General features: G+C 60.5%; 1 protein-coding gene across 1 annotated transcript in view; it reads right to left on the bottom strand.

Moving 5' to 3' along the window:
* Nucleotides 1-13,153, bottom strand: part of TACC2 (transforming acidic coiled-coil containing protein 2) — a 121,695-nt gene that overhangs the window by 77,635 nt on the left and 30,907 nt on the right. Inside the window, exon 3 of the mRNA XM_036265428.1 lies at nt 3,172-3,303. Coding sequence (XP_036121321.1) covers nt 3,172-3,303 — 132 coding nt within the window. The remainder of the gene's footprint in view (nt 1-3,171; nt 3,304-13,153) is intronic.

Below are 13,153 nucleotides of genomic sequence, written 5' to 3'. Positions count from 1 at the left end.
CCTCAGAGCCGCAGGGCACGGGGCCCTGTGAGCGCTGAGACCCCTCCTGCCAGCCGGGCAGCGGGAGACCCTGGAACAGCACAACCTCGTCACCTCTCTGTCCCGCCTCCAGGCTGCTGGACGCTCAAAGTGACGCCCTCGGAGACAGTGGGCTGTGGCCGAGCTGGAGCACTTGAGCAACACAGTGAACACGGTGGCAGTGGATCCCCTAAATCCCAAGGCATCCCCGCAAGTCCACACTGACACAGAGAAACGCCTGCCGACATCGCGGAACGGGGGCAGGACGGAGCCCCTGTGCAGAACTCCGAACCCGTGTGAGGGGCTTCACCCCAAAGGGAATGCGCCCAGGGCTGAGCGTGGGCTGGGCAGTGACTCCCTTCCCAAGGGGACGGCGTGGAAGAGGGGGCAGGAGAGGAACTTGATGGGGGAACCCGAGCACGCGACCTCGGCCCAGCCGTCAAGGTCAACGTCACCGTCACAGAGCAGGCGGCTCTGTCCCATCAGGAGAAACACGTCAGACGGTCCCCAGCTGAGAGACATTCTGCCAAACAGCCGCCCAGCCCTCGAGCTGTCCAGGTCATCGGAACAGGAGCGGCTGAGAAACGGTCCCGCCAAGGGCAGCCCGGGGGCAGGGTGACCGTGGGCTGCGGTGCCCTGGACAGGGCGCGGGGCAGAGAAGGGGCCTGAGGGAGAAAGTAAGGACACCCGAGTAAACTGGACCTTAGTTAGTGATGATGCACCGGCACTGGCTCAGTCGCGTCCGGATCAGCCCGCTAGCGTCACGCCGTGAAGGTCGGGGAAACTGCGAGATAAAGGACCCTCCGGGCCATTTCTCAATTCCTCGGAAAATCTGAAACTATTCCTAAGAGGAGTCTATTAACACAGAAATTCTGCCAAGGGAGGGAAAAAAACCCCAATTCCTAGCGACCTGTGCCGCAGCCTGGGCGTGGCCGGCCTCTGCCCGCCATGCCATCCTCCGTCCCTCCTGTCCAGGTCCAGCCACATGACACTTGGGTTTGGATCCCTCCCCTCCCCTCCGGGCTCTGCGCAGGCGGGTCCTCCCCTGGGAGCAGGTTCTCCGCCCACGCAGGCCTCAGCTCCGAGGTCACCCCCCGGAGAGCCCTGCCCAGCCACGCAGACCGGGGACGTCCAGGTTCCTCCCCACACCCTGCACCCTCTCCCGTCCCATGCGTCCTCCGTGTCTGTGTTCTCCAGTGGGCTGTGAGGGCCATGGGGGCGGGGCCTCTCTCTTGCACAGCACCTGGCCCAGAGGAACCCCAAACTGGTGCTGCTGACTATTCAGACACATAAATGAGGGTGATTTGGAAGGCACCCCAACCGGGAACGGACACCAAGGGGAGGTGACCCAGATGCACCTTGAGAAGGTTAAAGCCTGGAGCCCAGGGGACCTCAGGAGAGAGGACACTGGGCAGGTGGGCACCACTCACACCTGCGGGTGCACCAGGGAAGCTTGATGGCCCCCAGACTGTCTCAGGGAACGGTCTGGAGAGCACAGGTGTGCGTGCGTGCGTGCGTGAAAGGAGAGGGAGAGAGAGACAACAAATCTACTCTAGCCCTTGGATACGCTTGGTTCTTTTTTTCTAACTGAGATGTAACTTACATACAGCGAACTTCGTCCTCTAGGTACACAGTTCCACGTTGAGACACCGTCATGTGACAACTGCTACCACCAAGACGGCACACCTCCATCGCCTGTGACGATCCTTCGTGGCCCTGGCCTGTCCCCAGCCCGACAGCAGCCCCGGGCAGCTCACAGATCTGTGCCTGCCCCACAGAACCCTATGGACAGCCTGCCGTCTGCCCCTCTCTTGGCCCAGGGCACTGCTCCGGCCGGCCTGCTGCCGAGGACGGGGCCTGGGCCCCTCACTGCCCAGCAGTGTCTGCAGGGTGCCCGGCACACCCACTTCGTTTACTCTTCACCAGTGGGTGCACACTCAGCCGCTTCCGCTCTAGGGTGATGCTGAGTAAAACTGCTCTCAGGATACAGGTTTTCAGGGGGTAGACATTTTCCATTTTCATGGGTTCACACCGAAAGGTGGGTTTTCTGGGTCATATGGCAGATGCATGTTTAACTTGTAGGAACCAAAGGGCAGAATATTTAAGAGTAATTTTATTTACTGCTTTTTATGTATATATATATATATTTTTAATTGATTTTAGAAGAGAGAAGAAGGAAGAGGGAGAGAGAAACGGAAACATCGATGAGAGAGAACATCCATCGGCCTCCTCCTGCACGCCCCCCACTGGGGATCGGGCCCACGACCTGGGCTTGTGCCCTGACCGGGAATCGAACCGGCGACCTCCTGGTGCCTGGGTCAACGCTCAACCACTGAGCCACACTGGCGGGTTCACTTCTTGAATGTACATTTATTAAGCACCTGCTAGTCCAAGGTGGACCAAGGCGTCTCTCTGAACACCCACAATGTCCCGTGCGTAGACTCCCACGCTGCCTCCAGCAGGCAGGCCTCCCGCAGGTCCCCCATTCCCCGGGCTGCAGCGGGCGGGCGGGCACCACACCGCAGCCAAGACGGGGACTGAATGCCCTGCCCTGTCCCCGGAAGCTGAGGGACTGCAGGTGGAGGGCCGCACCGGCTGGGGCTCAGGACCTGTCGCATCAGGGAGCTCTCAGGAGACGCGGGAGAAAGAGCTTACGCCCACAGAACGCTGTCCGGGCGAGAGGGGCTCCGGGCGAACGCCGTCCCCACTCCTCCCTGGGTGTCCAGGGCCACGGCTGCAGAGCGAGCCTCTTCTCCCGATTCCTCTACCACTCCGGACACTCTCCCTGACAGCTGACCACCTAGTGGGCGGCCCCTGGTCTCACCCTCTCCCTGGGCTTAGTTCCGGCCCCTCGGTGCCTCCCCAGGGAGCAGGGCTCTCGGTGGCCACAGGTGTTCCCTCCTCGACGCACCCAGGTGCATTGCGCCCCAAGACACCACCCTGTCCAAGAAGGCTCTTCAGGGGACTCGAAGAGCCAAGCAGATGGTTTATAATCAGAACCAACCGTTTGCATAGGGACCGGAGCCCTCTGTACCTGCTGTGACAGTTAATGTCATGTGCCACCTTGGCTGGGCCATCGTACCCAACACGGCGTCACAGGTCCAAACGGTCAACACCCCAAGGGCTGTGGGGGGAGAGAGTTTTGTACAATACCTGCCCAAGTCCTTGGCCAGACCCTGGCAGGAGGGAGTGGGCGCTTCTACTCCGTCGCCAGCCGAGGCAGAAGGCAGAGCTGCGTGTGCTGAGGCCGGCGGAGGGAGGTCCGAGTGGGCTGCCGCTGGGGAGCTGCTGGGGACACAGAGGGAGAATTATTCCCAGTGAAACTGGCTCGTTCACGCCCCACCCCCAATGGGTTATTTAAAGACCCAGCGCACTCTCCCCTGGGCTCCCCACAGGGTTCCTGGGCCCAGCTGAGACACCGTGAAGCCACCCTGCAGGGCGACACCCCGGCAGGCTGTGAGCTCCCCCCTCCTTAGGCCCGGCGGAACCTGGGGTTCTTTGATTGAGGACCCTCGGCTGTTCAGGACACTGAGTTGTCCTGTTTGACTTTTGTTTGGGGGGAGGGGGCTTTTGTATGATAATTTCTTTTCTTTTTTTTCTTTTCCTCACCCGGATATTTTTCCATCTATCTTCAGATGGGGGAGGGGGAAACATCGATGCAAGAAAGACACATAGATCGGCTGCCACCTGCAAGACCCCAACCAGGGCCAGGGACAAACCGCAACCTTGGTTGAATTGAACCAGGGACTTTCGGTCCGCGGGCTGATGCTCTAACACCAGGGCGAAAACGGCCAGGGGTGTATGATCATTTCCAATAGCTCTTTTATACTCAATGAAACTGTGTGCTGGGGACTAAATTACAACTTTGTAAATTCCCTGAGATTTGCCCCCAAAATCCAAGGGTAAGAAAAGTGAAGGTAGAAAGGCTGATGGGTAACGGAGGAAGCTGCCCTGGTGGGGGGTTTCTACAGCAGAGCCAAGTCCCTGGGGCAGTGGGTGAGTGCCCCCTGCTGGACGGCCCGGGAAATGCCTGGAGCTCAGGGAGACCCCTGGGGACAGAGGGCGGGAAGGACAGCCGGCTGCAAACACTCTCGGAACCAGAGGCACAAGGCTTGGAGCTCACAACAGGTTGTGATTTTCCCCTCTGGAGACGAGCAGGTTGGCAATACCAGCCTCGGACTACAGCGTGGCAGCAGTCTTCAGGACGGGTGGGCCCTCCTGCTTCTCCAGCTGTCCACGCTGCCCAACACAGGGGAGCGGGCCGGGCTGCTATGGCCGAGCTCCAGTGACATGACTCAGCCTGAGGTCGGAGCAGGGCTGTGACCTCCAGCCCTGCTGGTGGAGACTCGTTCCTCCCCTCCAGCTGAACACCTGCAGGAAGCCCCAGACTGTACAACTGCAAGACTTGGGTTTCTGGGTCAACAATGCCCCGCTGATTTCTATCTCCTCCGACTCCACCCACAAGGTTGGCTGGCTTCCTGGCCTGGAGGACCGCAGCCAAGCGCACCCCACGCCCAGCACACGGAAAGCATTCTCAGGCTTGTCCCAAATCCCCGGCATGGCTTAGGTCTTTCAGGGCCTGGCCTCTGCCTCAACCCCCCCCTCCAGTGCCCTTATCGTCCCCGCTCTGCTCCAATTGGCCAGGCCTCCCTCTGTGCCCGTGACACTGTCCCAGGCGGGTGCCCCTCTCCCCCCACCAGGCCAGCAATTCCTCAGCTTCCAGGCTCAGCTTGGGCATCACTAGCCAACAGCTACAAAAACAGCAGCAGCTCCTGGTCACTGGGTGCCCGGCCCTCAATGCCCAGTGCTGGGTGCCCGGCCCTATGCTACACGCAGTCTGTATGGGACCTCAGGTAACCCTCACAACGATGCTCTGAGGCAGGTGTCGCCATCCGCACTCGAGAGAGAAGGGAACTGAGGCTCTGAGAGGTGAGGTCACCTAGTCAAGGCCGTGCAGCTGGCAGGTGGTGAAGCCAGGACATGAACCGACGCACCAAGCCTTTAATCACCCCATGTCCACTCTCTCACAGACTCCCTTGACATACCCTGGACGCCACCACTCCTCCTGGTGACAAAGGCCACCCAGGATGTGCACACTCTAGGGGCCAGGACCCTGAGCTCCATGAGGACAGGGTTGCATCGTTCATGTTCACCCCAGCACCCCAACCACCCACCAGGCCACAAAGGGTGAGCCGGGTGTCCCAAGTGGCTAAGACCAAGCCGGGTGTCCGGAACAGGTGCAGGCTGGAACCTGCGGGGAAGAAAACAGACGGGCCCTGGCCGGTGTGGCTCAGCGGTTAGAGCGTTGGCCTGTGGTCAGTCCAGAGAGACCCGGGTTCGGTTCCCGCTAAGGGCATGTACCTCGGTTGCAGTTTGTCCCCGGCCCTGGTCGGTCGTGAGGGTGGCAGCCACTCGATGTGTCCCTTTCACGTCGATGTTTCTCTCTCTCTCTGTTCCTCTCTCTCCCTCCCACTCTATCTGTACAAAAAATGAAAAAATGTCCTCGGGTGAGGATAAAAAAAAAAAAAAGAAAAGAAAAGAAAACAGAGACGGGTGACCCTGAGTACGTTGCAGCGAGTGGACGGAACCCAGCAAGGGTGCGGAGCCGGCTTACAGATGGGGTGACGCCGCGCTTGTTCAAATCTGTCGCCGCGTGGACAGGGACTAAAATCGTGCGTTTCGTGAAGGTCTCACTTGAATCGGTAACGCAGACTGCTGGGGCTTTTCAGCTCTGGAGCTGTTTTCGCAGTTTGGAAGCTACATTTATTCATATTCATAAGCCGTGCCCAGGCCACTTCCGAACCCAAACTACGATCTATAATTTAGTTTCCTAAAGAAATCAGCCTGGCCGGGCCCTTCCTCTGGAGCCCATGTCGGCTTTTTTATTTATTTATTTATTTTTATTTTATTTTTTTATCCTCAGCCGAGGACATTTTTCGATATTTTGTTCAGACAGAGTGGGAGGGAGAGAGAAACATCGACGTGAAAGGGACACATCGAGTGGTTGCCACCCACATGACCCAACCAGGGCCGGTGACAAACGGCAACCGAGGTACATGCCCTTAGCGGGAACCGAACTCAGGTCTCTCCGGACCGCAGGCCGACGCTCTAACCGCTGAGCCAAACCGGCCGGGGCCCATGCCGGCTTTAATGGACCGACTGCGGCCCCAGGCCAGGCGTCCGGTCTGCGTCCCGTTGCTAGAGGCCCCCTATCCACGTGCAGGGAAGATTTCTGTCTCTGAAAACCCTGCCTGAGGGGCGGGCAGGCTGCCTGGGATCTGTGGCCTCTGAGCTAGGCCAGCTCAGCAGGGCGCCGCTCTGAGGCCCCCCACGCTGCACGCAGCCCCCACCTCTGGAACGCCCGGGGCTCCTCTGAGCTCCGCGCCGGCTCCGCCCCTTCCCTCTGCCGGGACCCAAGGCCACACCCTTCCTGCACTGGCCTGCTCCCACCAGCAAAGGCTCCAAACAAATGATTCAAGGGCTCTTTTAAGAAGGGTGCCCGCCCTCCCGCCCTCCTCCAGCCTGCTGTTGGCCGGCGGAGCCCCGGCAGGACAGTGTTCAGTGACTCAGGACGCGTGGCTCTGCACTGAGACCCCCGCGGACAGCTCCTGGCCCAGCCGGACTCCTCCTCCCTCCTCACCTGCCTCCTCCCTCACGCGTCCCGGCGGGCGGGGCACCCCAGCCAGGCCCTGGCACCAGAAGTCAGGACTGTGCTCAGCTTCTCCGGCTCTCTCGCCCTCAGGCCCCATCACCGCCTCCTGTTCCTGCTGAGCTGCCTGCTCCTTCCGGAACCCTCTCTGTCCTGGCCACCTCTGCTGGTCCCGGCCTGAGCCCCTCGGAGCAGGCTTCCTGCACACCCTGCCCCCTTCTGCCCCACACACCCACCCCACAGACGCCAGCAGGACCCGACCCAGCTCTGGTCAGGTCCTCTCCTTGCCTCCCCCACCCCTCAGAAGGAAGGGGCAACTCCCCAGCCTGCAGGCCGCCACAGCTCGTCTCTGCCCCCTCCAGCTCTGCCTGCTCCCTCCTCTCCCTGCTCGGACCCCATGCCCGTCCCCCAGCTCCGGGCTGCGTCTTGCCCAAGCAGAACTGCCCTGACTCCCACTTCCCTCTCAGAACCCCTCCGAGCCCACCTCAAATCACCTCAAGGTATCACCCAGACAAGGACGCCCCGCCCAGTGCGGGACCCGTGCCCACCTGCTCTGCCAGGCTGGCTGGGCCTGGCTCCGAGCACCCTGTTTCCGCCAACGTGTCCCTCTCTCCCGCTGGAGCCTCGGCCACGGCGGTCCACCAGCCCCAGCACTGGGCCTGGCCCGGGAAACGTGCCCCCCGCCCACCCTGGGTCCCACACGCCCCGACAGTGAGACAGCCGTCCCGTAGCTGCGGGACCCGGGGCCGGCCTCTGAGGCAGACGGAGGCGACGAGAAGTGTTCCGAGGTGTCCAGGACCTCAGGACGGCAGCATCAGACGCGTGCACGGAGCTCGGGGGCCCCGGGCGACGGCCGCGCCACCCGCTCTGTGCCCACAGAGCCAGCCCTGGTTCCAGGCCCCAGGAGGAGCTCCCCGAGGCCCCGCCAAGCCCCGAGCTCCAGGGGGCAGTGTTCCCACAGCAGAGACAAGCACAGGGGGGCATGCAGCTTCTGTTTCCCAACCCGTGTCCACTTGTCTCCCACGCACAGCAGTGACTCATTGGGAAGACTTTGTTTTCAGGGAGGAAGTCGGGCCCTGTCCAATACCCAGTCCCAGTCTGAGCTGCCAGACCCCAGCCTCCGCAGGAACAGCTCGGGGCGGGGCAGGGGGGGCGTGGGGTGCACATCTGCTCGCCCTTGACCTCTGCAGGGCGTCTCCGCTCTTTCCCCGGCCCTCCTCCGGGGAGGGTGACTTTCCAGTTGTGAAGGTCCAGCTCCCTTTTCCCACTTAAGGGGTTAATCAATGTTTCCCACACCAACATTATTGGAATAACAAAAGGCTGAATTCCCATTCACCAAGCGCCTATGTTTTGGGAAGATGAAGGAAACTACTTAATGGAAGCCTGCTATTTTTTAAGGGAAGAGTGGACAAAGGCACATGGACCAGCACACTTCTCGCAGACAGACGTGACAGATGGGTCAAGCATTCTCTCTGGCCAGGCCCAGCTGGACGAGACCTCAGAATCCTTCTCAACACAGATCCCTGGGGGACACTGCGATGGGTCAGAGCCAAGGCCCTCACACACCACGGCCCACTAACCGTGCGGGCGCATGCCCCCCCCCCCCCACGGGACTTGAGGAAGCCGGGACGTCCCTCCCTTCGGGCGGGCACTCGGGACACAGCCCAGCGGCACCGAGACGCTGGCAGCAACTGCTCTCGATTCTGGGTCCGGAGCCTCGGATCCTGCCCCGCCAGACACATTTGCACATTTCTCTTCAGAGATTGGCTGGAGCTGCCAAGTCAAGCCCTTGTCCAAGGACAAACACCAAGTGACCCTGGTTGGCTCGGAGGGTGATAACGGCCCCCCGAGGTGCAGGCTGCGCAGAGCACATCCTGTCGTCCTGTCGGGCCAGATGGCGACAGTCTTATCTCCCCTTCGCGGCACCATCTGGAAGGTGTTAGCGCTGAGCCCCCCTCACAGGCCTCTCGATTCCTTCTTGAGTTTCCCAGTGCGCGATCACGTCCCGGGGTGGGAGCCGGGGCCAGCGGGCTCAGGGGAGCGGGCGGCGAGCTGCGGACAGCGCCGGGACTGCCGCTGTGGGCGCCCGCGTGGCCGGGGGAGCACTGGACGCCCCGGCGGAGGCTGCGGCTGTGGCACATCGGTCCCACCGAGGCAGACAGAACATGCACCTCTGAGACGCGGCCCCGAACAGCAGCAACGCCAGCACCAGAGGTGCCCGGAGACGCGTGCAACTCGGCTGGAAACTCCAGGGTGGACACGTCGAGCCATGTTGGGCCGCCAGTGACACGCACCAGTATGTGACCCCAGCGTGGGAGCCGCCCCAAACACCGCTGACCTTCCGGTGGCCACACGGTGCCCTGCACGGTGACCCTGGCCTGGTGGGAGGTTCTTTCCCACGTTCGTTCCCAGCCTCCGTCCCCGCACGGAGCCCGTCTGTGTGCAGAAGAGAGAACTTTTCAACTTGGCTCACTGAACTCAGGAAGGAAAATATTAACCACAGGAAAAGTCACAAACACCATCCCCAACTACACGAGAGGCTTTGATGTGCGTGGGGAGATCCAGGCCATTAATTCCCTCCGCTGCGCCGGCGGCCGCCGGGGTCCTCTTCCCAGCGGCCAGGCTCCTCACGCACCCGGAGGGCGACGCCGAGACGGACGAAGGAAACGGACCTCGGACAGACAAGACGGAACTGTCTACCCAGAAAGTCAAGATCCACCTCCACGGACGAAGCAGTTTGCGAACCATGAGGAAACAAGACAGCAAAAATCTCGTGAAACCACATGAAATTGTCGCTGTTTCATCATTGCCAACATGGTGGTGATGCATGTTCTTCAACCTGATGGCAGCCAGCCGGGCACCAGAAATGCAGAGGCCGGGAACAGACATAAAGGTGCACCCCAACTTACACAGCACCTGGGGTACTGGTTACATGATTCTGTTTCATGAACATGTACCTTTTATTTTACTTATTTATTTTTTTAATCCGCACTTGAGGATTTTTTCCCCACTGATTTTTAGATAGAGTGGAAGGGAGGGAGGGAGGGGGAGAGAGAGAGAAACATGGATGTGAGAGAGACACATCGATTGGTTGCCTCCCACACAGGCCCCAACAAGGGCCAGGGGTCACACCTGCAGCCCAGGTACCTGCCCTTGACCAGGGATTGAACTTGTGACCCTCTGGTGCACGGGCAGACACTCCAACCACTGAGCCCACCAGCCAGGGCTGAACATGTACCATTTATTTATTTATTTATTTATTTATTTATTTATTATTATTATTTTTTAATCCTCATCCAAGGACATTTTTCCATTTTTTGTACAGACAGAGCGGGAGGGAGAGAGAGGAAGAGAGAGAGAGAGGGAAACATCGATGTGAAAGGGACACATCGAGTGGCTGCCACCCGCACGACCAACCAGGGTCGGGGACAAACTGCAACCGAGGTACGTGCCCTTAGCGGGAACCAAACCCGGGTCTCTCCGGACCGCAGGCGGACGCTCTAACCGCTGAGCCAAACCGGCCAGGGCATACCTTTTATTTTTTGTTTTTTAAATAATTTTTCTTTTTTTGATTTTAGAGAGGAAGGGTGAGGGAGAGAGAGATAGAAACATTGATGAGACAGAACACTGACTGGCCACCTCCTGCATGCCCCACACTGGGGATCGGCCCCAGAACCTGGGCACATGCCCCGACCGGGAATCGAACCGGCGACCTCTTGGCGTGTGGGTCAATGCTCAACCACTGAGCCAGACCAGCCGGGCTGGCCATGTACCTTTCAAATGGCGCAAAGGAGTTCTGTTATGTGGAGAAGAGTTTGGGGTGATCATTTTCCCAAATCAGGAAAAGACCTCCGTTGTGTCACGCGGCGTTGAGCAGCTGACCGCGCGAGGCAGCTGGCCCGCCGTGCGTGCCCACAGCTGGAAGACGCAAGTCTGCGGAGCGGACACGAGCCAGAAGCAGCGTGTGACGGGGACGGCGGGAGGGACGGGAGCTGTAAGCCGGTCTGAATTCCCTGTGCGTGGATGTGGGAACTTCTGAAACTCCCCTGCGGGCTGAGACGCCCAGTGGGAGCCCCCTGCTCCTGGCTCTGCGGTCGGAAGGCAGAGACCAGAACTGCGCCCCCAGCTGCTGGGACCGCGTCCCCAGTCCTGAGGACTTGCTGACAGCAGACAGGTGAGGAGAGAAGCATCCAGATCCAACTGCCTCGCCCCGCGGTTCTGGAGGGTGGACCCCGAGCGGCAGCGGTGCCCCTGGGGACCGGGCAGAGACGCAGCATCTGGGCCCTCCCCAGGCCTCCGGGAGCCGACTCTGAGGATGAGGCAGCAACGGAGTGTGAGCGGGCTATTCGGATGTTTGCTCCGGTTTGACCCCCATGACGGGAGTCCAGGGGTTTCTCCAGGTCTGAGGAGCCCCCGCTGCGGATTCCCAACTGCGAGGCGGGTCTGGAAGGGGCCAGAGAGCCCGTTTCTCTGTCTGATAAATGGCGACGCAGCTGGAAAGTTTCATTTGGAAAACAATTCTGCTGCTTTTTTAAAAAAAATTGAGAACAGTGAACAGATGGGAGTGCGAGTGCCCAGGGGCAGCTCGTCTTTGTAGAATGTTCTCCGAGGTCTGGGCTCTGCCTCCTGCGCCATCGCCATCCGGGGGCCAAAGGCAAGTTGGAACCCAACCCCTTACAGTGGCTCAGCGCTCTCTCCGACTGCCGTCCTCGGGCTTCAGGAAAGACAAGGTGGTCGTACCCCTGTACCCCTTTCCCTCTGTGGAGACCCACCTCCGAGGTGGGGCCGCCTCCCCCCTCTGGATTCAGAAGGAAGAATTCGTAGCCCGGAGAAGCCTGCTGTGTTTCGCTCTTTGGTGACTTCATCCAACGCGCTGGCCCACTTTTTAAAGTAATTTTTTTTTTAAAGCGTATTTTAAACTTTTAATTGCCATTTGATTTTTTAACTTGAAGCACCAGCCCTGCTCTGCGGGAGGCAGAGTCCTGGAGAGTCTGCTGCCCTCCCCTCTGCCAGGTGGTCCCGCCGGCCTCTCTCCCCTGTGCCAGGTGGTCCCGCCGGCCTCTCTCCCCTGCCCGCTGGCCCTGCTCACACAGGAAGTGGAGGGGTCCTTGGGAGCCATGGTCTGAATGTCTGTGTCGCCCCGAAACTCACAATTTGGAATTATAACCCCCAACGGGATGGGACTGGGAGGTGGGGCTTCTGGGAGGTGATGAGGCCATGAGAGGGGGCCTCATGCACAGGATCAGTGCCCCCATGAAAGGGACCCCGGAGCTCCCTCCCCCCTCCACCTTGTGAGGACACAGCAACCCACGAGAGGCCCACTGACCCCCTGGCACCTTGATCAGACGCCCAGCTTCTAGAACTGTGGGCACCAAATTTCCTGAGACGCCCAGTGGGAGCCCCCTGCTCCTGGCTCTGCGGTGGAAAGGCAGAGACCAGAACTGCGCCCCCAGCTGCTGGGACCGCGTCCCCAGTCCTGAGGACTTGCTGACAGCAGACTGTTTCTACCCAACCAGCCAGCTGTGGGCACAGCTGCACTAAAGCAGGCAATGGCCACTCTCAGTTTCCAAGCCCCCCCCCAAGCCTTCACGCCAACAGACCGGCCGGCTGAGTGCGGCTGACAGCCGGCACTCCCAGGAGGTCTGCAAGGTCACCACGCACGGACCCAGCAGACACGAGCCTCCGCCCCACAGCACATGCGGGCTCGGTTCCTGTGGGCCTCCGGCCACCAACTTTGTCAGCCGATCAGTACCGCCTTGTTCTATGTGTATCCTGTTTAAAGACACCCTATTCAATACAGAATGCCCCGATCCACGGGGGGTACACTCCAAGCCCCCCGAGGACGCCTGGCACACAGTCCACACGGAACTCGACACACACGGGCTTCTCCCGCGCCCACGCCTGACGGCTCTCCGGCGAGTCCCACGGCCAGCGTCACTCCGCGTGCACGTTGGGGCGATGATTAAGCAAGATGAGCACAGCACTGTGCTGCCGCCGCGGCTGGTCTGGGCAGCAGCACGGTCCCTCGGCGGCCGACGGAGGAAGTGTACGCCGTGCGCAGAGGCCGGACAGCGGGCTGATTCCCGTCCCGGGCGATTTCTAACCTACGAAGTGTTTATTTCGGGATTTTCCCACTGAATGTTTTCGGGCACAGTTGGCTGCAGACAACTGAAGCGTGGACAAGGGAGGACCTTCCTGCGCACCTGTCGGCTCACTACCTGGTCAGCACTGCTCTGCCAACTCGCCTGGAGCAGGGCTCGCCCGACACAGGGGTTCCCCGACGGCCAGTCCCAGCCGTGCTCAGAAACACGGACAGCACCCCTGCACCCCGCCCGGGGCCATTCCAAAGAGCAGGTCAACAACAAACACACAAAATGGCAAAACGACGTGGCCCTCGCTATCCCTGGTGGGAACGCAGGGACCACGCACCTGCTGCTCGAGAGCAGCCGCGGAGGGCCCCCCACTGACCTTGGGCTTCCACACAAG

Source organism: Molossus molossus, unplaced genomic scaffold (genome assembly GCF_014108415.1).
Source record: "Molossus molossus isolate mMolMol1 unplaced genomic scaffold, mMolMol1.p scaffold_m16_p_17, whole genome shotgun sequence".
Lineage (NCBI taxonomy): Eukaryota > Metazoa > Chordata > Mammalia > Chiroptera > Molossidae > Molossus > Molossus molossus.
The sequence above is the reverse complement of the archived record's forward strand: the minus strand, read 5'-3'. Positions and strand labels throughout refer to the sequence as shown.